This window comes from Macaca thibetana, chromosome 1 (genome assembly GCF_024542745.1).
Source record: "Macaca thibetana thibetana isolate TM-01 chromosome 1, ASM2454274v1, whole genome shotgun sequence".
In the NCBI taxonomy this organism is placed as follows: domain Eukaryota; kingdom Metazoa; phylum Chordata; class Mammalia; order Primates; family Cercopithecidae; genus Macaca; species Macaca thibetana.
In genome coordinates, this window is record NC_065578.1 from 136,824,714 (window position 1) to 136,850,933 (window position 26,220).

Here is a 26,220-nt window from a genome sequence, read left to right on the forward strand (position 1 = left end):
TCATTCTGTTGTAATGAGAGGTGTTTTACGTGGCTTTCTTACAACTGCCGTTGGGAATATTTGCTTCATATCATCCAACATTTATTGAGAATTTACTGTGGTTCTTTGTAGGGACTTGGGATTTATATTAGGGTTCAAATTCCAGCTCCACTTTCAAATTAATATAACCTAATCATTTATATTACTTTGTGACATCTCTGGTACATTGATGTGTATTCGTGTGTATGTCTTGTTTAACCAGACTTCAGCTTTGTTGAAACCAGGGATTTTCTTTCTTTGTTATACAGTGCCACAAATCAAGTATACATAAATACTTAATTTATATGGAATTAATGCAAAGTAACAGGTATTATTAATGAAACTGGAGGAGGGTCTTGAAAAGGAAAAGCAATTTCAATTTGATACTGGAAATAACAGTATGTTTTTTGGCCACATTTAGTCAAGGAGTCTAGCCAATATATTATTCAGTAGTCAATATAACATTATCAATAATCAAAGCTACCATTTATTGAGTATTTACTATGAACCAGATGCCATGCAAAGGATATTATATGTATTTGCTCATTTAATCTTCATTTCAGTTGACGTAAGTACTCACATTTTATATGAGGAAACTAAGGCTATCTTCAGCCCAGATCTTTCCTGAGCTCCCTTTCTTGATATCTCTTGCCTATTTCACATTTCTTCTTAGATGCTTCAAAGGCCCCTAGAACTGCACGAGTTTAAAATCCACCTCAGTCTTACCCCATGACAGATACTTCCAGTGATTCGAATGATTCCACTGTGCATTCAGCTGGCAGGGCAGAAACCTAGAGATTTTCTTTGACACTTCCCTCTCTCACTTTTGTTTTCTTTTTTCTTTTTTTCCTGAGACAGGGTCTTGCTCTGTCACCTAGGCTGGAGTGCAGTGGTGTGATCTCAACTCACTGCAGCCTTTGCCTCCCGGGTTCTATAATTCTCCTGCCTCAGCCTCCTGGGTAGCTGAGTTTACAGGCGCCCACCACCACACCTGGCTAATTTTTGTATTGTTAGTAGAGGCGGGGTTTCACCATGGCTAGGCTGGTCTCGAACGCCTGACTTCAGGTGATCCGCCCGCCTCAGCCTCCCAAAGTGCTGGGATTACAGGTGTGAGCCACCACGCCCCCGGCCACTTTCCTCTCTTTCACTTCCCCTATTTAAGCCTTTACTAAGTCTGTACATTTTACCTTCTAAATATCTATCAATTCTACCCATTTCCTACCATCACCATAGCCCAAACTGTCACTATTTCTTCTCTTTACCAATTACCTCAGCCTCTTATTAATTCAGCCCCCTTCCCACAAACACAAAGCGAGTGGGATCCTTTCAAAATGAATATATGACATCCTCCTGTTAGAAACCCTTAGTAGCTGTAAGACCCTTTGTGGTCTGGCTGCTCCCTACCTCTCAGCTTTATGTCGTACCACTTGTCCCCTCATTCTATCCCTTTGGGTTAAATTGGACCTTTTTCATTCCCTATACTCACCAGTCTCCCCTTTTCTCCAGGGTCTTTGCACATGCTGTTCTCTCAACCTGGAATGCTAACCCCTCACACCCCCCTTACTTTCAGTTAACTTGTAATTATCTTTTAGATCCCCTTTTATGCTTCTTCAGAGAGCCATTTCCCATCCTCCCTGACTAAATTATGTCTTCTTTAAATCTGTTTTTTGTTTTTTAAAGAGACAGGGTCTCTGTCTGTTGTGTAGACTTGAGTGCAGAGGCATGATCATGGCTCACTGCAGCCTTGATCTTCTGGGCTCAGGAGATCCTCCGGCATCAGTCTCCCCAGTAGCTGGGACCACAGGCATGTACCACCATGCCCAACAAGGTTTTTGTTTTTGTTTTTCTATTTTTTATGGAGAGGAGGTCTCCCTATGTTGCTCAGACTGGTCTCAAACTCCTGGCCTCAAACTATCCTCCTGCCTTAGCCTTCCAAAGTGCTAGGATTACAGGCTTCAGCCACCACGCAGGGCCTATCTTCTTTATTTTTTTTTTAAAGATGGAATCTTGCTCTGTCACCCAGGCTGGAGTGCAGCGGTGCAATCTTGGCTCACTGCAACCTCCACCTCCAGAGTTCAAGCGATTCTCCTGCCTCAGCCTCCTGAGTAGCTGTGATTACAGGTGTGTACCACCAAGCCTGGCTAATTTTTGTATTTTTAGTGGAACCTGACTGGTCTCGAACTCTTGACCTCAAGTCATTTGGCCCCCGCAAAGTGTTGGGATTACAGGTGTGAGCCACTGTGCCAGGCCAGGGCCCATTTTCTTTAAATCTTTTTGTATTGCTATGTAACTTCCTAGTGACAGCTATTAACAGTTGCAGTTTTGTATTTGTTTATGTGATTGGTTAGTAGCCCCATCAGAGCAGGTATTGTTTCTGTCTCCCTAATTGCATTCCCAGTTCCATGCATAACACCTGGCTTACCTCTGACCTTTCATACTATTCTTCCCTATGCAAGCACAGTCACCCCTCCTCCCTTCTTAATACTTAACCTGTTTGTTCTGCCCAGACTCATAGCTTTGATTTCCTCCTCTGTCACAGCTAGTTTTTTAGATGTTACCTCCTCAGAGAAACCATTTGTACTCAAAAGTAAAGTAGTTCGTACTTAGAGTAATTCCCCCCTCCCCACCAATAACACCCTGTTTATTTCCTTTTTCATGAACTATAATTTTTATGTACTTGTTTATTATATATATGTCTTTCTACTAGAGTTTAAGCTTCCTGAGAGCAGAGGCTTTGTTTGTCTTGTTCTTTGGGGTAACCCTAGCCCCTAACAGTGCTTATGGTAGGCATTCAATAAAATGTTTTTTCCACATCAGATGGGTCATGTGCTGACTTTTCACAAAGTTTGAGAGACACATCTCACACATGAGTATGAAAACCCAATCATCATGCTTATGAACTACGAAGGGTAGAATCTTTGGATTAATGAACACCTTGTTAGAGCAAGATTCTAATTTAATCAGATTCACCTGACTGAAAAATCCATGTTCTTAACCTATTTTTTGATTGCTTAAAATAATACGGCATTATATCAAAATTAACTGTAATATATTAGTTGTTCTATGCACTTTTACGTGTATTAACTCATTTAATCTTCATTTTACACATGAAGAAACAATAGCACAGAGAGGCAAAGTAACTGGCTTAAGGTAACATGCAAGAAAGTGTCAGGACCAAGATTCAAACATAGCTAGTCTCAACCTAGAACCTGTTTTTTTTTTTTTTTTTTTTTTTTTTTTTGAGACGGAGTCTCACTCTGCCGCCCAGGCTGGAGTGCAGTGGCGGGATCTCAGCTCACTGCAAGCTCTGCCTCCTGAGTTTATGCCATTCTCCTTCCTCAGCCTCCCAAGTAGCTGGGACTACAGGCGCCTGCCACGTCGCCCGGCTTTTTTTTTTTTTTTTTTGTATTTTTAGTAGAGACAGGGTTTCACCGTGTTAGCCAGGATGGTCTCGATCTCCTGACCTCGTGATCCGCCCGTCTCGGCCTCCCAAAGTGCTGGAATTACAGGCTTGAGCCACCGCGCCCGGCCAGAACCTGTTTTCTTAACCACTATGCTATCCTGCATCTAGAAAAAGGGAAAAAGGGCCGGTTGCGGTGGCTCACGCCTGTAATCCCAGCACTTTGGGAGGCCAAGCTGGGTGGATCACCTGAGGTCAGGAGTTCGAGACCAGCCTGGCCGACATGGCGAAACCCTTTCTCTACTAAATATACAAAAATTAGCTGCATATGGTGGCATGCACCTGTAATCCTAGCTACCTGGAAGACTGAGGCAGGGAGAATTGCTTGAACCTGGGAGGTGGAGGTTGCAGTGAGCTGAGATTACGCCACCGCACTCCAACCTGGGTGACAGAGTGAGACTCCATCTCAAAAAAAAAAAAAAAGGAAAAGGAAAAAAGGTTAAAGGTGATTGGTCAGAATCCCCAGGATACGGTTCCTGCCTTCATGGAGCAGGAATGGATATTCTTATGGCCTATACCTCTTCAGCTCTCTGCTTAAACATCACCTTTCATAGAAGCTAATCATGAACACCTTATATACAAATAGTTTTCCTTCCCCCCCATCCCAACCTGCATATTCTTCTGCTTTATTTTTTCCAGAGTGCTTATCATGACTCGATAGCTGTTTTTGTTTGTCTCCCATCACTAGAATGTACATTCCATGAGAGCAGGGACTTTGACTGTTTTGCTTGCTGTTGTATTCCCATTGCCTAGAGCAGGTAGGGACTGGCATGCCATCAGGACTCTACATATTCAGTGAGTGAATGGTTACTACTTTTTCTCAAATGCACTACATATCTGTTGGTAAACAGATGTGTGTATTATCTACTGTTGCTGCTTTACAGTTGTATTGCGTTGTTTGAGACTTTTTAGCAAGATTTTGTGTCATTCACCCCCATGACTTTACTGCCTTTTGTCGTTAAGCTTCATTTGCCATACGGAAGCTGTTATGGTGTCCTGTTAACTATTCTTCACATCTAGGCAAGAGAGTAGAGTGAAAATAAGTGTCTTTAATGCTAATAGGTGTCTGTTTTACAAGTCTCTTATACTGACCTGTGGAGGAACAAATCAGTTGAAGTTTAGTGATCAGAGATGCAGAGTGTTTAAGGATCTGAGATGAAGTGTTTCATAACTGCCATACTTTATCTGTTGCTTCTCATTTTAAGTCTGTTACCCATTTATAGGAGGTGTAAATCACGGCTGCTTTTGTTAAACAGCAAAGAGGATTAATCTGTCCTCTCTGATTTTTGTTCCTAGTTCATGTTCTTTTTTATTTAATCCCCTGAGATCATCCTTAATTATTATTTTTCAGATGACTTGGACTTTGCAATGTATACATCCAGTTCTGAGATTTTTAAATTTAGTGCTTTCTCGCTCTCAAAAAGCTGCTTTCTCTATTGACTTTTCTACTTTCCCTACCCATAGATCCTATCATTCATTCACACCAGAACCTGTGGCCTGATGTTTCTCAAAGGGGGTTACCTGCAACAGAATCCCCTGTTGTTTATTAATAATATAGATTGAGTCTAGATTCTGCGTGTATGAGGAGCTTCCTTGTTATTCTAATTTCTTTTTTATTTTTTTAAGGCGGAGTCTTACTCTGTCTGTCAGGCTGAAGTGCAGTGGTGCGGTCACAGCTCACTGCAGCCTCAACCTCCCAGGCTCCAGCAAGCTTCTCACATCAGCCTCCTGAGTAGCTGAGACTGGAGGCACGTGCCACCATACCCAGTGAATTAAAATTTTTTTTTTAGAGACAGGATCTCCCTATGTTGCCCAGGCTGGTCTCAGACTCCTGGCGTCAGGCGATCCTTCCCACCTTGGTCTTCCAAAGCACTGGGATGACAGTTGTTAGCCATCACACCTGGCCTCTAATGTACAGTAGAGTTTGTTTTATCCAGTGGACCCCTCCAGCTTCAGCCCCTCTTGGCCGTTCTGTATTCCCTTTTCCAGCTTAAATCTTGAAGTATTGCATATACCTGCATTCTAGACTTCGCTTGCTATGACAGTCCCTGAATCATTTCCATTGTCTGTTTTTCCCACTCCATTACCACGTCAGTCTTTGCCTCAGTAGATGTCAGTTGCCTTTCTCTTTTCTTCCAGCACCACAGCACACCTGGATGAGGATCCAAAATTACCTCTGTCCCCACTCTTGCTCTTTCTTCTCTTTCTTCATTTTCTTCTCCTGGAATGGTCTCCAGTTCTCACAACTTCAGCAAGACTCTCATATGTCTCTCTCCAGTTCTTTCTTTATCTGAGTTCTGGTTTATAGTTTGAATGGTATGCTAGATATTTCTAATTGCACATTCCACCATCTCTTCAAACTCAGTATTACTAAAACTAAATGGATCACTTTTACCCCCAAACCAAAGTCTTTTTCTCTTACTTTGGTTATGAAATAATTACTGATTTGTTTTATTTTTAATTTCAGGTTCTTCAGCAAAAGCCCTTGTCAGTTTAAAAGGTAAGAAGTATCGCATTTTTAGGTATACCATAGCTAAAAGTCTAATTCATTAAATTCATCTGGATATAGTGTTTCCCTTTTCCTTCTAAGTTATGATTCATTGTAGCTTTTCAGTATTGGTTTTCACTGATAACCTTAAATAAATATGCTTTTATAGGAGAATTGATCCTCAGTTGTTAGAAATTGTTTTTAAAAATTTCTAAAATTATTGATTAAAAACTTTTCTAATTAAACATTCCATAAATATTTAGATTAAAAACATTTGTTAAACAACTGTGCTGAGCTATATGTTAGCATAATTGTTTGTTTGTTTGTTTGTTTGTTTTTGAGACAGTCTCTCTGTTGCCCAGGCTGGAGTACAATGGTGCAATCTTGGCTCACTGCAACCTCTGCCTCCCAGGTTCAAGTGATTCTCGTGCCTCAGCCCCCTGAGTAGTTGGGATTACAGGCATGTGCCACCATGCCTGGCTAATTTTTATGTTTTTAGTAGAGATGGGATTTCACCATGTTGGCCAGACTGGCCTCAAACTCCTGGCCTCAAGTGATCTGCCCACCTTGGCCTCCCAAAGTGCTGGGATTACAGACGTGAGCCACTGTGCCCAGCAGATTTTTTGTTTATTTATTTTTTGAGACAGGGTCTCGCTCTGTCACACAGGCTAGAGTGCGGTGACGTGACTACAGTTCACTGCAGCCTTGACCTCCTGGGCTCAAGTGATTCTCTTGCCTCAGCCTCCTGTGTAGCTGGGACCACAGGCAAATGCCACCATGCCCAGCTAATTTCTTTATTTTTTGTAGAGAGGAGGCCTCACTTTGTTGCCCAGGCTGGTCTCGAACTCCTGGACTCAAGGGATCCTGCTGCCTCAGTTTTGCAAAGTGCTGGGATTATAGGCATGAGCCACCACATCTGGCCTGTAATAGCTTATTTTTAAGAGTCTTGCTTTCACCGGGCACGGTGGCTCATGCCTGTAATCCCGGCACTTTGGGAGGCCTCATGAGGCAGGTGGACCACTTGAATTCAGGAGTTCGAAACCAGCCTGGCTAACATAGTGAAACGCCGTCTCTACTAAAAATACAAAATTAGCCGGGAGTGGTGGCAGACACCTGTAATCCCAGCTACTTGAGAAGCTGAGGCGGGAGAATTGCTTGAACCTGGGAGGCGGAGGTTGTCGTAAGCCGAGATTGCGCCATCGCACTCCAGTCTGGGTGACAGAGTGAGACTCTGTCTCAAATTAAAAAAAAAAAAATCTTGCTTTCTAAGTAATAATGCCCTGAAATAAAAGAATGATAGTACTTTTCTCATTCTAAGAAAAAGTTTGACATGTTCCTTGGTCTCACTATTTCTTTTGGCAGGTACATTAGACTAACCCTTTTAACACAGTTCCTTTAAAATTTTACCTCTTGATTAAGATTCTAGTAGGTCAATAAATTTGGAACCAAGTTAAATATTCTCAAAGGTTCATTAGTACTTTTAGTTTTTAAAGCTACTATATTGTTCTTTGGATTGGTGATTTACCAAATTAAATCCTTCTAGCTTGAGGAGACCACTTGTCTTCCAGAACACCCCAATTTCTTTGCCTAGCAGGATCAACTCCATCCCACTTCTGTTCTTTTGCGATTCTTAAAAATTATTCCATTATTCTTTTTCTCCCAATATTAAACTCATTTCTCTCTCCCTTTTTTTTTTTTTTTTTTTTTTTGAGACTGAGTCTTGCTTTGTTGCCCAGGCTGGAGTGCAGTGGCACAATATCTCAGCTCGGGTCAAGTGAGTCTTGTGCCTCAGCCTCCTGAGTAGCTGGGACTGCAGGCATGCATCACCACACCTGGCTAATTTTTGTATTTTTAGTAAAGATGGGGTTTCGTCATGTTGGCCAGCCTGGTCTTGAACTCCTGACCTCAGGTGATCCTCCCACTTTGGCCTCCCAACGTGCTGGGATTACAGGTGTAAGCCACCATACCTGGCACTCATTCATCTTTATAAAAACATTTATATAAGTATTATGTATTTCTTACGGAAAAAATGAGAAAATGCTGATGAGCCACTAGAAGAAAATAAAAATAACCATCTTGTATATTCATCCTAGTTTTCTATGCCTCTATATAAACATCTTTTTTACAAAAATTAAACTCACCCCTCTTTATTTTCACAATATGTCTAATCATTATAATGTGTGTAATCATAATGTCTATTTGATACAACTTTTTTTCTGGTTATGTACAACTCTGAAGACATTTCTCTGAATTAAGGAAAACGAAATAACCACGCTGATTTACTTTTTCATTTTTTGTGAGGGGACAGAGACTCGCCATGTTGCGCATACTGAAGTGCAGTGGTACTGTCTCAGCTTGCTTCGACCCTGGCTCACTTCGACCTTCGCCTCCCAGGTTCCAGCGATTCTCTGCTTTAGCCTCCTGAATAGCTGGGACTACAGGGGTGCGCCACCATGCCCAGCTAATTTTTGTATTTTTTGTAGAGGTGGGGTTTCACCATGTTGGCCAGGTTGATCTCAAACTCATGGCCTCAAATGATCCACCCGCCTCGGCCTCCCAAAGTCCTGGAATTATAGACATGAGCCATTGCACCTGGCCTAATTTCCTTTTTATATATCAAGTGATTCACATATTAAATCAGAAAACATTTAGAAATATGCTCTAAATACAGTCTGGCGTGGTAGCTCATGCCTGTAATCTCAACACTTCAAGAGGCCGAAGCGGGTGGATCACCTAAAGTCAGGAGTTTGAGACCAGCCTGGCCAACATGGAGAAACCCTGTCTCTACTAAAAATACAAAAATTAGCTAGGTGTTTTGGCACACACCTGTAATCCCACTACTGGGGAGGCTGAGGCAAGAGAACCACTTGAACCCAGGAGGCAGAGGTTGCAGTCAGCCAAGATTGTGCCACTGCACCCCAGCCTGGGCGATGGAGCAAGTACTGTCTCATACACAAAGAAAAAATAAAAAAAGAAATGTGCTCGGCCGGGCGCGGTGGCTCAAGCCTGTAATCCCAGCACTTTGGGAGGCCGAGACGGGCGGATCACGAGGTCAGGAGATCGAGACCATCCTGGCTAACACAGTGAAACCCCGTCTCTACTAAAAAATACAAAAAAACTAGCCGGGCGAGGTGGCGGGCGCCTATAGTCCCAGCTACTCGGGAGGCTGAGGCAGGAGAATGGCGTGAACCTGGGAGGCGGAGCTTGCAGTGAGCTGAGATCCGGCCACTGCACTCCAGCCTGGGCGACAGAGCGAGACTCCGTCTCAAAAAAAAAAAAAAAAAAAAAAAAAAATGTGCTCTAAATTCAAGGTTAGAAAGGGCTTTTTCCATTTTTGATTCCCCGGCTTTCAGAATTGTACCAAAATTTATGATATAGTTCTTGGCAAGTTGGAATGGAGAAATTATTAAAAATCCAAAAAGAAAGAAAAAGAAGCACATGTTTCAGTATGGACATTTAATACTTTCAAGATGCATTGCTTTATCAAATTATTTAGAGAGTTTGACAGAAAAATACAGAAGAGCGTTTTCATTTATAATAAATTATTATAGTAAGTATATTTTTTCCATATTGGTAAATATTTTAGATATATGGCTGTTAAGAAAAAGGCAGTATTCATGGTATGAAATCCTTTGAACTAAGCCAAAATTTTATTAGTATTAATTATTTATTACAGAGGGAAGCTTATCTAACACATGGAATGAAAAGTACAGTTCTTTACAGAAAACACCTGTTTGGAAAGGCAGGAATACAAGCCCTGCTGTGGAAATGGTAAGGAGTGAGTTTTTCTTACATTTTAGAATAATTATAGCTGAGTTGTCTGTATTATTGTCATGTGTAAATTCTCGCAGCACAGTAAAAAATTTACAAGTTTTTTTCCCAGCCTCATGTGTCATTAAGCACTGTTTGATCTTATTTAGATAAATTAATTTGTACCCAATGATGATCTGGTCATCATTAAGCATTTGTTCAGTAATTGTGTAATAGTTTCTTTAAATAGGAAAAACAAAAAACTACAACTTAAAATTTTATCAGATATGCAAAAAATTTTACATGGCTTCATTCAGTACCTGCAAAAATATGTATGTGTGTATATATATATATATATATATATAAGTGGTAAGGTATTAAAATCTTGTATAGCCAAAAAGAAAAAAAATCATTGTGTAACTCAAAGGTAAGTGCATTTAGAGATGGGAAGTAGAGATGAGCATATAATTGACATGACTAACGATTTTAGGAACTCTGTTTCTCTCCTGCCCTGCCAGGTAGCCAGGAGGTTTTAAGGGTCTGTCTTGAAACAATCCTGGAGTTGGGATAGACAGCAGCAGTCGCAGTAGCCTGGGCAGCTGGCCACAATGAATGTGAGGGGCTTTCCTCACATGTCAATTCCATCATCTTCATTCCCTTCCTCCTCTGCTTGTGGTCAGGGAAGGGGGGCAGTGTAGAATGGACTTCCTGTCAGGACTATAGAGTATCAAGACTCTGAGTGGGTTTAATTTCTTTTTGTTTTTCTTTTTTTGAGACGAGGTCTCGCTCTGTTGCCCAGGCTGGTCAGGAACTCCCAGGCCCAAGCGATGCTCCCCGCTCAGCCTCCCAAGTAGCTGGGACTACAGGTGTGTGCCACCATGCCCAGCTAATTAAAAAAAAATTTTTTTTTGTAGAGATGGGGTCTCCTTGTGTTGCCCAGGCTGGTTTCCAGCTCCTGGGCTCAAGTGATCCTACTGCCTCGGCCTTCCGAAGTGCTGGGATTATAGGCATGAACCACTGTGCCCAGCCAGAGTGGGTTTAATTTCAAGGGTTTGTAGACCTGAGTGGATGTTGCCCATATGTTGTTAGCCCTCTGCATATGTTTCTCTTCCAAATAGCCATGAGGAGTGGGAGAAGGCTTTGAAAAGGGTGTAGGTCTTATTGCAATATTATTTCTTTTTCTCTGTATTAATGAAACCTCTGAACCTAGGGTGAACTGTAAAATTTTTCCTATTACAGACCCTTAAGTGTATGATGTACTTTTGGTACTTAAACAATTTTTTTAGTTCTATAGGTAATTATCAGATATCTATCATGTGTATCTTGTATTCTTATTTACAAATGAAAATTTGGTTAACGATTTTTGACAGCAGATCTAGTATAATAGTATACACATTTAGGCTTACTCTTCTAGAGTGGTTTAGAATCTTTGGCCCAGCCCAGCCCTATGCAGCAGACATATGTCACACGCCTGATTGGTATTAACCCAAGCACCAACATAATTTGAACTGGAATTTCTGGAACTTATTTTCCTATCACCACTGTCCAAGGCTGCCAGTGTACTAAGGAGACTTGGGGTTCAAGTTTTACTTTATTCATCAGCTAGGTATTTCATTCATAAGCAACTTGCATAAATACATCTTACTGCTTTCTAAATCTGAGGTTATTTATATTTGGCTTTGTGTGCTTTGTGTTGCCCATACTTTATTCTTCCATACTGCTGATAATCCAGAGTTAGCTCAGTTTTCCAAGTATAGAATTGTATTTTGGAACAAAAATGGGAGGGTTCAGCTTTTTCATTAAATGAAACATTTCTATCATAGCCTTTCAGAAATTCAAAACGAAGTCGACTTTTTTCTGATGAAGATGATAGGCAAATAAATACAAGGTCACCTAAAAGAAACCAGAGGGTTGCAATGGTTCCACAGGTATGTGTGTGCTAAAATTTCGTTTCATTGGAAAGGAAGTAAGCAAATGCTCAACCTAATAAAGTTTATATTTCTGTTACATTTTTAGTAACAAGTTCTTTTCTTTAAATTCGTACTGCTACTCTGGTCCTGTTTTAGTTACCTAGAAAACGTTATTTTTTTGATCAACTTTGAAACAGGATAGAAAGCTGGTCATTAGTCCTACAAATGCACAATTTTCTTTTAAGCATGGAGATAGTGGAAGAATTTGGCAGCATGGAATCAATTTTTAGATTTGCACTGAAATAAGGGGGAAAAAATGTTTTACTTGATCACCAAGACAAGTACGTTGAAGACTTCCTTTATCCAAGAGATGGAGTCTCACTCTGTCGCCCAGGCTGGAGTACAGTGGCACGATCTCAGCTTACTGCTACCTCTGCCTCCTGGGTTCAAGCGATTTTCCTGCCTCAGCCTCCCGAGTAGCTGGGATTACAGGCTCACACCACCATGCCCAGCTAATTTTTATGTTTTAGTAAAGACGGGGTTTCACCATGTTGGCCAGGCTGGTCTTGAACTCCTGACCTCAAGTGATCTGCCCGCTTCAGCCTCCCAAAGTGCTGGGATTACAGTCGTGAGCCACTGCACCCTGCCGAGAGGAAAATATTTAGCATGAAATCATATCTCCTTATTTATTTTTGGCATTTAAAAACTCATAGTGGACTGGGCACGGTGGCTCATGACTATAGTCACAGCACTTTGGGAAGCCAAGGTGAGCACATCACTTGAGGCCAGGAGTTCGAGAGCAGCCTGGCCACAATGAGAAAACCCTGTCTCTACTAAGCATACAAAAGAACTAGCTGGCATGATGGCACACACCTGTAATCTCAGCTACTTGGGAGGCTGAGGCATGAGAACTGTTTGAACCCAGGAGGCGGAGGTTGCAGTGAGCTGAGATCATGCCACTGCACTCCAACCTGGTTAACAGAGCAAGACTCTGTCTCCAAAAAAAAAAAAAATTAGACATGTAAAAATCAAAGGAATTAAAATTAGATAAGGAAATATTAACTTTAAGGGTAATGTAATTTTTGTCTTATCCATTTTATAACTTCTGATATAATCATTCCCTGTTTCTCTTTCATTATTTTCCGAAGTCTTATAAAACAAGATTTTCTAGTGTAATAGATGGTAGAGGTGATAGTCTTAACCAAGAATTTAGCATTAGGCTTTTTTTTGAAACTGAGTTTTGCTCTTCTTGCCCAGGTGGAGTGCAGTGGTGCGATCTTGGCTCACTGCAACCTCTGCCTTCTGGGTTCAAGCAATTCTCCTGCCTTAGCCTCCTGAGTAGCTGGGATTACAGGCATGCGCCACCATGCCCGGCTAATTTGGTATTTTTAGTACAGACAGATTTCTCCATGTTGGTCAGGCTGATCTTAAACTCCCAACCTCAGGTGATCCGCCTGCCTCGGCCTCCCGAAGTACTGAGATTACAGGCATGAGCCACTGCTCCCAGCCAGGTTTTTTTTGGGGGGTGGGGGAGGGGACTGCATTGGCATGATCTTGGCTCACTGCAATCTCTGCCTCCCATACTGAAGTGATTCTTGTCCCTTAGCCTCCCGAGTAGCTGGGACTATAGGCACAAACCACCACACCTGGCTAATTTTTGTATTTTCAGTAGAGACAGGCTTTTGCCACGTTGGCCAGGCTGGTCTCGAACTCCTGACCTCAAGCAATCCACTCACCTCAGCCTCCCAAAGTGCTGGGATTACAGGTGTGAGCCACTGCACTCGACCCAAGGATTTAGCATTAAGTAAATTAAAAGCATGACCAGCAATCTACCCTACCAATAAAAACTCTTAAATGCCTTGTGATAATTTTAAACCGGAAAATATGTTCATGTTCTGTAGAATGAACAAAAATGTATCTTGAACTTCAAAAAAAATGCTGTCAAGGCCAAGTGCACATAAGCATCTAATAATTTGATCTTGTAATCCCAGCACTTTGGGAGGCCAAGGCAGGCAGATCACTTGATGTCAAGAGTTTAAGACCAGTCTGGCCAACATGGCAAAATGCCATCTCTACAGTACATACAAAAATTAGTTGGGCATGGTGGCACACACCTATAATTGAACCTGGAAGGCAGAGGTTGCAGTGAGCCGAGATCACAGCTGTACACTCCAGCATGGGTAACAGAACAAGAGTCTGTCTCAAAAAATAGATTAACTAAAATAAATTTAAAAATAATAGGAATTTGATCTTGTTGAAACTGAAATGCAATGTGCATTTCTTGGCTAAGTTAGCTGTTGTATACAAGGTTGAATGAACAAGAAATAGTTAAGTAACAATTTTGTTAGCTAGACTTTGGAATAGCTATGTTACTAAGATAATCTAGATGATTCACAAGCATATAGAAAACTGATCTTTAAGACTGTGACACTGTCCTGTTGCAACTCTATCCACTGCCTTCCTTCCTGAGCACATCACTCCTTCTGGGACTATTTTACAGAGCCCTTTTTAGCAATGGAGAGAATTCTGAGCAATACAGAACAAATATAATGTAGGATAAACGTGATATGAGACTTCTTCAAATATGTGAAAAGTTTTTATATCCTCTGAGTTTTCTCTTTACTAGTTGTAGCATCTTTAGTTCTTTCCATCTTCCTTTACCTGACATGGCTTGTTCCCTTACCCTCCTTAGTCATATCTTCTAAATCTCTTGCATTTTGTCTATATGTTTATTTAAAGAACACCACCCAGAGCTGAAAAATTATGAAAACTAACTTTTACTAATTACTTATGTGTTGAGTCCTGTTTTAAGCACTTCATAGGTATTACTTTGATTTAATCTTCAACAACAACTATGAAATAGGTTACTGTTATATTATTTCCCATTTTGTAGATAAGAAAACAGACACAGATAAGTATCTTACTCAAGAACTCAAAGCTAGGAAGTAAAGACTGATAACAGTCAGGCAGCCTGTCTCCAGAGTCCTACTTTAAAAAGAAAAAACCCAGCTTTGTTAAGATAGACTTTACTTATACAAATCATATATTTAAAGCATACAGTTTGGCTGGGCACAGTGGCTCATTTTGAGAGGCCAAGGTGGGAGGATTGCTTGAGCTCAGGAGTTTGAGACCAGCTTGGGCAACAAAGTGAGACCCTGTCTTTACAAAAAAATTGAAAAAAAAAATTGGCCAGGCATGGTGGTAGCACACCTGTGGTACCAGCTATTTGGGAGGCCAAAGTGGGAGGATCACTGGAGCACAGGAGATTGAGGCTGTAGTGAGCTATGTTCAGACCACTGCAGTCCAGCCTGGGCAATAGAACAGAGATCCTGTCTGTTTTAATAATTTATGTTTCTGGTCTGGTGCAGTGGTGCATGCCTGTAGCACTTTGGGAGGCTAAGGCAGGTGGATGGCTTAAGCTCAGGAGTTCCAGATCGGCCTGGGCAACATGGCGAAACCCTGTCTCTACCAAAAATACAAAAATTAGCTGGGTGTGGTGGCATACTCCTGTAGTCCCAGCTACTCAGGAGGCTGAGACAGGAGAATCGCTTGAATCTGGGAGGTGGAAGCTGCAGTGAGCTAAAATTGCGCCACTGTACTCCAGCCTGGGTGACAGAGTAGGACTCTGTCTCAAACAATCAATAAAAGATTCCCTTTAACAATGTGAATCTATTTTCCCATACCCAACAAGCAGGTCCTTAATATAGTTTTATATTCGATGAGCTACTAATACCCTGTATACCCTATTTAAAAATCTGGGTCAATAATGTAGTAGAAAGAAATAACACTTTTTGTGATAAGAATATAGTAATTTGGTTATTTATGCTAAACATCTCCTCACTTACAAAATTTTTCTTTTTTCTTTTTTTACATTAAAATTTTTTTTTCTCCTGAGAATGGTCACTGAGGGAAAACAAAGAAAAAGAAAAACAAAGTTATTTTTCTAAATGCAGCGTGATATCCTGAATTGGTTTCTAGAACAGAAACAGGACGTTAGTGAAAAAACTGGTAAAATCCAAATAAAGCCTGTAGTTTAGTTAATAGTATTGCACCAGTTTTGACAAATATACCAAAGTTACTATAAGATATTAATGTTAGGGAAAGCTAGGTGAAGGGCATATGGGAATATGCACTATCTTTGCAACTTGCCTGTAAATCTACAACTTTTCCAAAATACAAAGTTTATAATAAAAATTTTTAAATTTTGACCCTAACTAACCATCCCAATGTGTACTTCCCTCATACAGTGATAGCCACTATAATTAGTTTGATTATCCTTTTGAGACCTTTTAAATATACTTTTAATGTATTCATAGAAAATATATAATATTGTTAGATGTATATATATTTTTTCTTTTTCTAAATGTATGTATTCTAAAAATTACATTTGTAATATCATTTTCATGGTATTGTGCCATGTGTCATTCTGTAGTTTTTTTTACCGTCTTTTTTTGAGATCTGGCCATGTTGATTGATTGAAATAGATAGATAGAATTCAGTGTTTCATTTCTTTTTACTGTTGAATAGTATCAATTTTATATCATTATTTATAAATTCACCCATTTGGAAGCATTTAAATTGTTTGTAAATTTTTACTTTGACAAATAATGCTGCCGTGAACGTCCTGAGCATGTTTACATAAATTTACAAGTTTTTTTCTAGGACAGATGCCTAAAATGTGGAATTGCTGGATCGTAGAATATGTACATTTAAAGTTTTTAAAGCGTACCAAATACTCTCCAAATAAATTGAATTGGGACGGTATACAGTGACTCACACCTGTAATACTAGCACTTTGGGAGCCCGAGGCGGGTGGATGACCTGAGGTTAGGAGTTCAAGACCAGCCTGGCCAATATGGCGAAACCCCATCTCTACTAAAAATAGAAAAATTAGCCAGGCGTGGTGGCACGTGCCTGTAGTCCCAGCTACTCGGGAGGCTGAGGCACGAGAATAGTTTGAACCTGGGAGGCGAAGGCTGCAGTGAGCTGCGATTGTGTCAGTACGCTCCAGCTTAGGTGACAGAGCAAGACACTGTGTTAAAAAAAATTTAAAAATAAAAAGAAATTATACTGGTTTATATATATTAGAGTTCCTATTTTCCAAATGCCTCCAACTCAGTACAGAAGCAAGCATCTAGATTTTTGCTAATCTGATATATAGAAATAGCCTATCACTTGTTTTAGTTGGCATTTTATCTAAGAGCAAAGTTGAGACACTTTTCATATGTTTAAAAATGATTTCTTTCCTTTTCTGTAAACTGTTTATGCCTTTTCCCCATTTTTCTATTGAATTGTGGGTCATTTTGTTACTAGTTTATAAGAATTTTGTATATATTAAAAATATTGGCCCTTTGGACGTTTATAATGGCTGTAATTTTTTTTAGAGTTTATAGTTTGTCTTTTGACTCTTTCTGTCGTTTTTGACATATGGGATTTTAAAATATTTTAAGGGTCAAATATAACTTTCTTACCTTTTAATGGCTTCGAGTTTGTCATGCTTAGAAAGACCTTTTCTACACTAAAATTTATAGTTTTAGAATTCTCTCGTATTATTTCATTTTTTTGGTTTAAATCTTCAGTACATCTGGAATTTATTTTGGAATAAGGGATGAAGTAAGACTGCAACCTAGCTTTTTTTTTCCCCCAGAGGGCTACTTAGTTATCCTAGTAACATTTATTAGGTAATCCATCTTTTAAACATTGATTTAAAATGCTGCCTTCATCAAAGCTAAATTCGCATAAGTATTTGGGATTACTTCTAGGCTTTCTGTCTCTACGTCTAGCATATCTCTGTATTTGCTAGTATCAAATTATTTTGGCTGGACATGGCAGCTCATACCTGTAATCCTAGCTCTTTGGGAGGCTGAGGCAGGAAGATTGCTTGAGCCCAGAAGTTTGGGACCAACCTGGCAACATAGCAAGAGCCCGTCTCCACAAAAAATACATGAAACTAGCCGGGCGAGGTGGTGGGCGCCTGTAGTCCCAGCTACTCGGGAGGCTGAGGCAGGAGAATGGCTCAAACCCGGGAGGCGGAGCTTGCAGTGAGCTGAGATCCGGCCACTGCACTCCAGCCCGGGCGACAGCGCGAGACTCCGTCTCAAAAAAAAAACAAAAAAAACAAAAAAACATGAATTAGCCCAATGTGGTGACACATGCCTGCAGTCCCAGCTACTTGGGAGTTTCAGGTGGGAGGATGGCTTGAGCCCAGGAGGTCAAGGCTGTAGTGAGCAATGTTTGCACCACTGCACTTCAGCCTAAGTGACAGAGAGAGACCCTGTCTCAAAAGAACAAACAAAACCAAAACACACACACACATGCACAAAATTGGTTTAACATGACTTTATACTATGTTTTAATGCCTGTTAAGATATTATCACATATTTTTTTTTAAGAGTTTTTTCCTTTTTTTTTTTTTTGACACGGAGTCTCACTCTGTCGCCCAGGCTGGAGTGCAGTGGTGTAATCTCTGCTCATTGCAACCTCCGCCTCCCAGGTTCAAGCTGTTCTTCTGCCTCAGCCTCCCGAGTAGCTGGGACTACAGGCACAGCCACCACGCCTGGCTAATTTTTGTATTTTTGGTAGAGATAGGGTTTCACTGTATTGGCCAGGCTGTCTCAAACTCCTGACCTTGTGATTCACCTGCCTTGGCCTCCCAAAGTACTGGGATTACAGGTGTGAGCCACCGCACCTGGCCTAAGATTTTTTCCTAAATATTTTTGTGCATTTATTTTTCCATGTAGACTTTAGAATCAACTTGACTAGGGAAAAAAATGGCCTGTTGGCATTTTGACTGGGGTTGGACTAATATTATAAATTAATTTATGAGAAATGACATATCTATAGGTAACATTGAGACTACCTAAGAACTGATTGTAGTTGCACTTAGTTCTTAGTATTCCACAGACTTTAACATTTTTTTCCATATCAGTCTTGCATTTTTCTTAAGTATATTTCTACATATTTAATATTTTTTTGTTTATGTCAATTTTTTTCGCTATGATAAACAGGATATAAACTCTAATGACCTGTCCAGTTATTATTTATATATAGAAAAGATAGTGATTTTTTTGAATTGTGGTTTTTGTATATCAACTTTGTATTTACCCATTTCATTAAATTTTCTTACTGTTTTTAATTGTTACAGTGGATTTTCTTGTGTTTTCAGCTACAAGAAAATGGTAGTTTTATCTTCTTTCTAAATTTTATTATTCTTACCTGATTGGCCAACTCCTTCAAAACAGTGTTATGAAATAGCAGTCGTAGTTGAAATCTTTGTCATACTAGGTTAGTGGTGGTAGTTGAAATATTTGTCATTCTGATTGTCTTTTAATATTATGATACTGGTTTTTGGGTTGGAGTGGAGAAAAATGTTTTACTAGATTAAAAAAGTATCCATCTAAGCCGGGCGCTGTGGCTCACACCTGTAATCCAGCACTTTGGGAAGCTGAGGCAGGCAGATTACCTGAGATCAGGAGTTCGAGACCAGCCTGGCCAACATGGTGAAACCCGGTCTCTACTAAAAATACAAAAATTAGCTGGGTGTGGTGGTGCACGCCTGTAGTCCCAGCTACTCGGGAGACTGAGGCAGAATTGCATGAACCCGGGAGGCAGAGGTGCAGTGAGCCAAGATTATGTCACTGCACTACAGCCTGGGCGACAGAGCAAGACTCTGTCTCAAAAAAAAAAACAAAACAGCAATAATCAAAAATAATCAGAGTGTTTAAAACAGCAACAAAAATTCCATGTTGAATATTGGTGAATCTTTTTGAGTACTTAAACATAATTTACCTTTTGCAAATTTTTTCAGGGTTATAAATGTTCATTTTTACTTAATGGAGCTATAAATTAATCTCTCTCTTTTTTTTTTTTGTATAGAAATTTACAGCAACAATGTCAACACCAGATAAGAAAGCTTCACAGAAGATTGGTTTTCGATTACGTAATCTGCTCAAGCTTCCTAAAGCACATAAATGGTGTATATACGAGTGGTTCTATTCAAATATAGATAAGTATGTATCATGGCTTATATTATGAATATTACTTGAATCGTAAATTTAAGTTTTTCAAGTGTTTTAAACTACAACATTTTCTATAGGTCTATTTTGATCTTATTTTTCCCTGAATTCATTTTTCTATTCCACATTCCAGTTGGATCTATTCTGTTTGTTATAGTTTTCTTCCCCATTATCCTTGTTGGGGAAGAAAACTATACATTTTTGTGAAGAATTGATTAGAGTATAATTTCTGTGTTATAATTTTTAAAGACTATGGAGTAGAGATACCTTAAAACACCATTATTTGCAATGAATGAGATTCATTTTATAATTGAGATGTTAAGTGTTGGTATAATCATAGAGAAACCATTACTAATGGTAAAAATGGCTTAAGATTTTTAGGAGGGTAGTCTTTCTAGTTTGGATATGGTACTTAAGCATGTTAGGTATACACATATGCTTAAGTATAACATAGTATGAGATTTGACTGAAACACAGTTATTCAACAATGGAATTTACTGAGGAAAAGTTCTTATTTATAATCCTTCCTCATATGCCAGTCATTGCTGCTTGCTCTGCTGGATATTTATGTTTACTTCCCTTCTCTGTTTTCTATACCAGTTGCCTACTCTGGAGCTTGTGAATCTCATGAATGTTCATATGTGAGCCCAAGGCATTGATGTATCATTGCCAACACTGGTTCCTGGTTTCCCAGACTCATGAATAGAATTGTTTTATTTTTGTCCATAGGCTTAAGAGAGTTTTCAGGGTGTCTCAGTGTGATCTGAGTTCTTCTGGGATTCCCCCAAGCTAATCTAACCCTCTAGAGTCCTCCAGTGTCCCAAGACTGGTTTAATTCAAGAGAGGACTCCTTGGTGATGGTATTCCTTTGGGACAAAGATACTTTGTAGCTGCCTTGGTTTATCTTCACCTGATATAAGGCCAGGGCCAGGATAGCCTCCCAAAGGATATATCTGTATAAGAAATTGAACAAAAATCAGTGTCTTTTAGAATCACAACACAAATAATATTTCTTGAGCAACTTTTACACATTAGATGTTTCACAAATGCCAAGGATTTAGTTTTAGCACTTTGAATTTGTGCCAGTTTTTATGTATATGGGGTAGAAATGAAAGTTTAGCATTTTGTGATTTTATGTGTTTTAAGAAAGTAACACATTGTATGTAAACATTAAAATACGATTTCTGTTTTACAGACCGCTTTTTGAAGGTGATAATGACTTCTGTGTATGTCTAAAGGAATCTTTTCCTAATTTGAAAACAAGAAAGTTAACAAGAGTAGAATGGGGAAAAATTAGGCGGCTTATGGGAAAACCACGGAGGTAAAAATAATGTTTTTGGTTTTGTTTAAAATAAATTCAAGCTAGGAGCAGTGCATGTACTTATAATCCCAGTTACTTGGAAGGCTAAGATGGGGTATTTGCTTAAGGCCAGGGGTTCAGGGCTGTAGTATGCTGTGATTACACCTGTGAATAGTCACTACACTCCAGCCTGGGCAACACAGTGAGAACCTTCCTCTAAAAAGAATTAAAAAATAAAATCAATAAATAATAGTTGTTAGTATCATTACTACATTGATTTTTTTTAATCTTTGAAATGACTAGTACCAAAACATAACTTTTCAGAATAATTGATTATATATTAAATATATCCTGTTAACCAACTTTAATGTAGGTGCTGTTTATGCTTATGTATCTTATAATTAAATGCACAATTTCATTTTTGTTAGGATCACAGGTTTTGAACATAATTTTTTTGTTTTACGTTACCTATGTCCCTCTGTGTTCCAAAAAATACTTGAGTGTCCTAAAAAGTATTTAAGGATACTGTAAAGTTCTGTGTACATTTTTGTTATCTTTTGTGAAATCCTTTATCATCTCAGGAGACTTCCCAGAAATGCCTATTTTACTTTATATAAAAGTAGAAGACAAATTTATCTAATATGTTAGTTCCTGGGAATTCCTCTTCATGCGAAATGATTTTTTCTTTTCCAGTGTTATCCTGGTAACACATTGGAAAACCCTATATTACTTTTGAGTGAAAATTGGAAATATGTTAGAAGAAGAATTAGATCATTAGTTCTCACATTATGTCTATCTGCCTGGTAAAAAGTATGTGCAAGACTTTTTCATTTTAAATGGTGGGAAAGTTCAAGGAAGGCCTGTAAATATAAAGTGATTTGGTCAAATAGAAATGGAATTTAGATTTAATGATCTCTTTAGATGGTGATGAAATACAAAGAGAACTTTTAATTAAACTGCCAATTTGTATTAAAAGATGACCTTGATGGTGATGTTTTTAATATTTCTTATAATAACAAAATTAAAGTTTGGTATGTTATTTAGTGTGTTTCATACTCATAATTTATGGCCTTTGGTAATTACAGTAGGCCATTTGGTGGCTTTTTGCTGTCATTTTGTGTGTTTGAGCAAATTGAATTACACTATTTCTAATTATTGTCCATCAGAGTGAGATATTGGTCACTATTTACTGTTTTGTCATAATTCTGTAGTTTGGGTGTCATAATATTTCTCTTGTTAATTTATCTTCTATTCTCTTACCATAACATTATTTAATCTTATAGTCCTTTAATTCATCAAGGTTAATTAATAGTTGAAGTCTTTTCTCAATAAAATATGTAGTTTTTCTTTCTTTGAGGAAAGCTAGGTATAATACAAATTATTGATACAGTAAACCTTAAAATATCTTAATTTGAGAAATCAATTGGTGAAACTCCATCCAGTTGGAAGGCAAAAAGGAAGAAACAAAGAGAGATAAACCACCAGGAAGGAACTTAAGAGGAAATGTGCAAGATACATATGAACAAATGTTAGGACATACAGGATCTTGGAAAAGAAGACTCAGCATCCTAAATTAGTCTATAAGTTAAAATCAGTCCCAATAAAAATATTGACAGGCCTTTTTTGTTTTTGTTGAGACGGAGTCTCGCTCTGTCACCCAGGCTGGAGTGCAGTGGCATGATCTCGGCTCACTGCAACCTCTGCCTTCTGGGTTCAAGTGATTCTCCTGCCTCAGCCTCCTGAGTAGCTGGGATTATAGGTGCTCACCACCACACCCAGCTAATTTTTGTGTTTTTAGTAGAGACAAGGTTTTGCCATGTTGGCCAGGCTGGTTTTGAACTCCTGAACTCAGGTGATCCACCCACCTCAGCCTCCCAAAGTGTTAGGATTACAGGTGTGAGCCACTATGCCTGGCCTCTTTTTTTTTCTCTTTTTTTTTTTTTTTTTTTTAAGTTAGATGAGTTAATTCTAAAATTCACATTTAAGAGGGGAGAAATCAAGCAGGAAAATTCTGAAAAAGCAAAGTAAGAGAGACTCCATTTTAAAGAGCATTTTAAAATAGATTATAAAGTGATCATAATTAAAGCAGAGTAGTAGTGGTGCATAAATAGAAAAAGAATGAAAAAGAAGAAAATCTAGATACAGTCACAGATGTCTATGGGAATTTAGTATAATAGTTGCAATGGTTGCCTCTCAAGTACATGGTGAAGAAGAGGATGGATTGTTGGTTTAATGGAAATCGAGACTACTGTTTAGTAGTCTATAGAAAAAAACAAGTTGTTCTCAGGCCTTACAATATTTGAAAAGGATTGAAGATTTAAATTTTTTTTTAAATGAAAGAATAAAACCACAAGAGGAAAACGTAGGAGAGTTTTACTTAATCCTGAATTGGAAAAGGCCTTTCTCTCTCTCCCTTTTTTTTTTTTTGATATGGGAATCTTGCTCTGTCGCCCAGGCTGTTGTACAGTTGTGCAATCTTGGCTCACTGCAACCTGCGCCTCCTAAGCTCCTACCTCAGCCTCCTGAGTAGAGTAGCTGGGACTACAGGCACCCGCCACCGTGCCTGGCTAACTTTTGCATTTTTGGTAGAGACGGGGTTTCGCCATGTCGCTCAGGCTGGTCTCAAACATCAGACCTCAGGCAATCCGCCTGCCCCGGCCTCCCAAAGTGCTGGGATTATGGGTATGAGCCACCATGCCTGGCCTGAAAAAGCAGGCTTCAAACCTAGGAGCCATGAAAGAAAACATTAATAAATTTGACTATACAAAAATAAGAACATTTTACATGGCCAAAAACAAAAGCCCATAAATAGTTGAAAGATAGTGACAGAAATATCCATCACATCTTATTACAGAGAGCTAATTCCCTACTATATAAAGAACTCCTATCAATAAGAAAATGTCAGGTAACCGATAATAAAAATGATTATAAATAGATGATTCAGGCTGAGTGTGGTGGCTCACACCTGTAATCCCAGCACTTTGGGAGCTCAGGAACTCAAGACCAGGCTGGGCACCATGGTAAGACCCCAACTCCACCAAAAAAAAAAAGAAATTCAAAAATTACCCGGGCATGGTGGCATTCACCTGTAGTCCCAGCTACTCGGGAGGCTGAGCGGGGAGGATTGCTTGAGCTCTGGATGTTGAGGTTGCAGTGAGCCGTGATCATGCCACTGCACTCCAGCCGGGGCAGCAGAGCAAGACCCTGCCTCAAAAATAAGTAAATAAAATAAAAATAAAATTAGCCTGTTGGGTGACACTTGACTGTGGTCTTAGCTGCTCACTAGGCCAAGGTGGGAGGATCACTTGAACCCAGGACTTCGAGACTACAGTAAGTTATGATTGCCCCATTGCACTCCAGCCTGGGCAATAAAGGGAAACACTGACTGTTTAAAAAAACAACAGCAACAGATAATTCATAGGAAAGGAAAAAGAAATGGCTCTTGTAAATATGAAAAAAATTCCACTTTACTCATAATGGGAAATGCAAAATCAAAGTTTGCTGAAATACAGTTTTTGTTTTGTTTTGTTTTGTTTTGCTTTGTTTTTTTGAGACAGTGTCTCACTGTGTTGTCCAGGCTGGAGTGCAGTAGCATGATCTTGGCTCACTGCAACCTCTGCCTCCCAGGTTCAAGCAATTCTCCTGCCTCAGCCTCCTGAGTAGCTGGGATTACAGGCACCCGCCACCACGCCTGGCTAATTTTTGTATTTTTAGTAGAGACAACGGTTTCACCCTGTTGGCCAGGTTGGTCTTGAACTCCTGACCTCAGGTGATCCGCACACCTCGGCCTCCCAAAGTGCTGAGATCACAGGCGTGAGCCACGGCACCCAGCCAAGATACTGCTTGTAACTATCAGATGGACAGAGTTCATAAAGGTTTTAATGTGTTGGGTTAGTAATGGCATGGTTAGTCATACGTATTACTAGTGAGAGATTAATTTTATATAATCTCTCTGGAGGACAATTTGGTAATATCTATAAAATTTACAAATTTCCATTCCCTTGACATAGCACTTTTAAGAATGTATAACACAGAACTACTTGCACACAGATGAAATTACATGTACAAAGGTATTTATTGCAGTATTGTTTGTAGTAGCAAAAGATTGGTAACAGCCTAAAAGTCCATAAATGGGGGAATGATTATAGTATGGTACTCCATATAATAGAAAACTGTGAAACCATTTAACGTAAAACAAAAACAGAAGACCGTTTCTATGTACTAATATGGAAACATTGCTATGCTGTGTCAAGAAAGCAAAATACACAACAGTGCATATTGTGACTATTTGAGAAAAATAGAGGAACATATGCATTTTTTGATTGTATATGTCTAAGGTGTCAACGAAGGATCTATAAGAAAAGTATAATGGCTGGGCACCGGTGGCTAACACCTGTAATCCCAGCACTTTGGGAGGCCAAGGCAGGCGAATCATGAGGTCAGGAGTTCAAGAGCGGCCTGGCCAATATGGTGAAACCTCATCTCTACTAAAAATACAAAAATTAGCTGGGTGTGGTGGTGTGTACCTGTAGTCCCAGCTACTCAAGAAGCTGAGGCAGGAGAATTGCTTGAGCCCAGGTGGTGGAGGTTGCAGTGAGCCGAGATCACACCACTGTGATCTGGGCAAAGAGCAAGACTCCGTCTCAAAAAAAAAAAAAAAAAAAAAAAAAAAATTGTCAACTATAGGGAAATAGTATGGGTCCTGGGTTCTAATGTCAAGAAGAGTTTTTTGGTATATTTTTAAAATTGATATATAATAGTTATACATATTTTGGGAGTACATGTATACAATATGTAATGATCAAATCAGGGTAATTGGGATATCCATTACCTCAAACATTTTTCTTTGTGTTGGGAACATTATAATTTTTCTCTTCTAACTATGTGGAAATAGTCAACAAAAAACAAAGTAAAAGAAAAATAAAGAAATAGTCAATTATTAACTATAATTTTCCTACTATACTGTCAAATACTAGAACTTATTCCTTCTATCTCACTGTATTTTTTTTTTTTTTTTTTTTTTTTTTGAGACGGAGTCTCGCTCTGTTGCCAGGCTAGAGTACAGTGGCATGATTTTGGCTCACTGCAACCTCCATCTCCTGGGTTCAAGCGATTCTCCTGCCTCAGCCTCCTGAGTAGCTGGGATTACAGGCACACACTGCCACGCCCAGCTAATTTTTGTGTTTTTGGTAGAGATGGGTTTCACCATATTGGCCAGGATGGTCTCAATCTCCTGACCTCATGATCCGCCCACCTCGGCTTCCCAAAGTGCTGGGATT

General features: G+C 39.4%; 2 protein-coding genes and 1 non-coding gene across 5 annotated transcripts in view; 1 reads left to right on the forward strand and 2 right to left on the reverse strand.

Annotated features, from left to right (window-relative positions):
* Positions 1 to 1,150, reverse strand: part of COQ8A (coenzyme Q8A) — a 685,974-nt gene extending 684,824 nt beyond the window's left edge. The window contains exon 1 of the mRNA XM_050757548.1: positions 1,137 to 1,150. The gene's annotated coding sequence lies outside the window, so the exon portion shown is untranslated. The remainder of the gene's footprint in view (positions 1 to 1,136) is intronic.
* Positions 1 to 26,220, forward strand: part of LIN9 (lin-9 DREAM MuvB core complex component) — an 88,867-nt gene that overhangs the window by 2,522 nt on the left and 60,125 nt on the right. For 2 of the 3 annotated variants that reach the window (XM_050757509.1, XM_050757506.1), the window contains exons 2-6: positions 5,946 to 5,978; positions 9,643 to 9,737; positions 11,540 to 11,644; positions 19,502 to 19,635; positions 20,837 to 20,962. In XM_050757509.1, the coding sequence (XP_050613466.1) occupies positions 9,735 to 9,737; positions 11,540 to 11,644; positions 19,502 to 19,635; positions 20,837 to 20,962 (368 nt within the window). In that variant the 5' untranslated portion in view covers positions 5,946 to 5,978; positions 9,643 to 9,734. The remainder of the gene's footprint in view (positions 1 to 5,945; positions 5,979 to 9,642; positions 9,738 to 11,539; positions 11,645 to 19,501; positions 19,636 to 20,836; positions 20,963 to 26,220) is intronic. The other variant, XM_050757508.1, reaches the window with a different exon arrangement.
* Positions 2,830 to 2,929, reverse strand: LOC126945648 (small nucleolar RNA U13). Its single transcript, XR_007722509.1, has one exon. It is a non-coding gene; the product is annotated as a small nucleolar RNA U13 (small nucleolar RNA).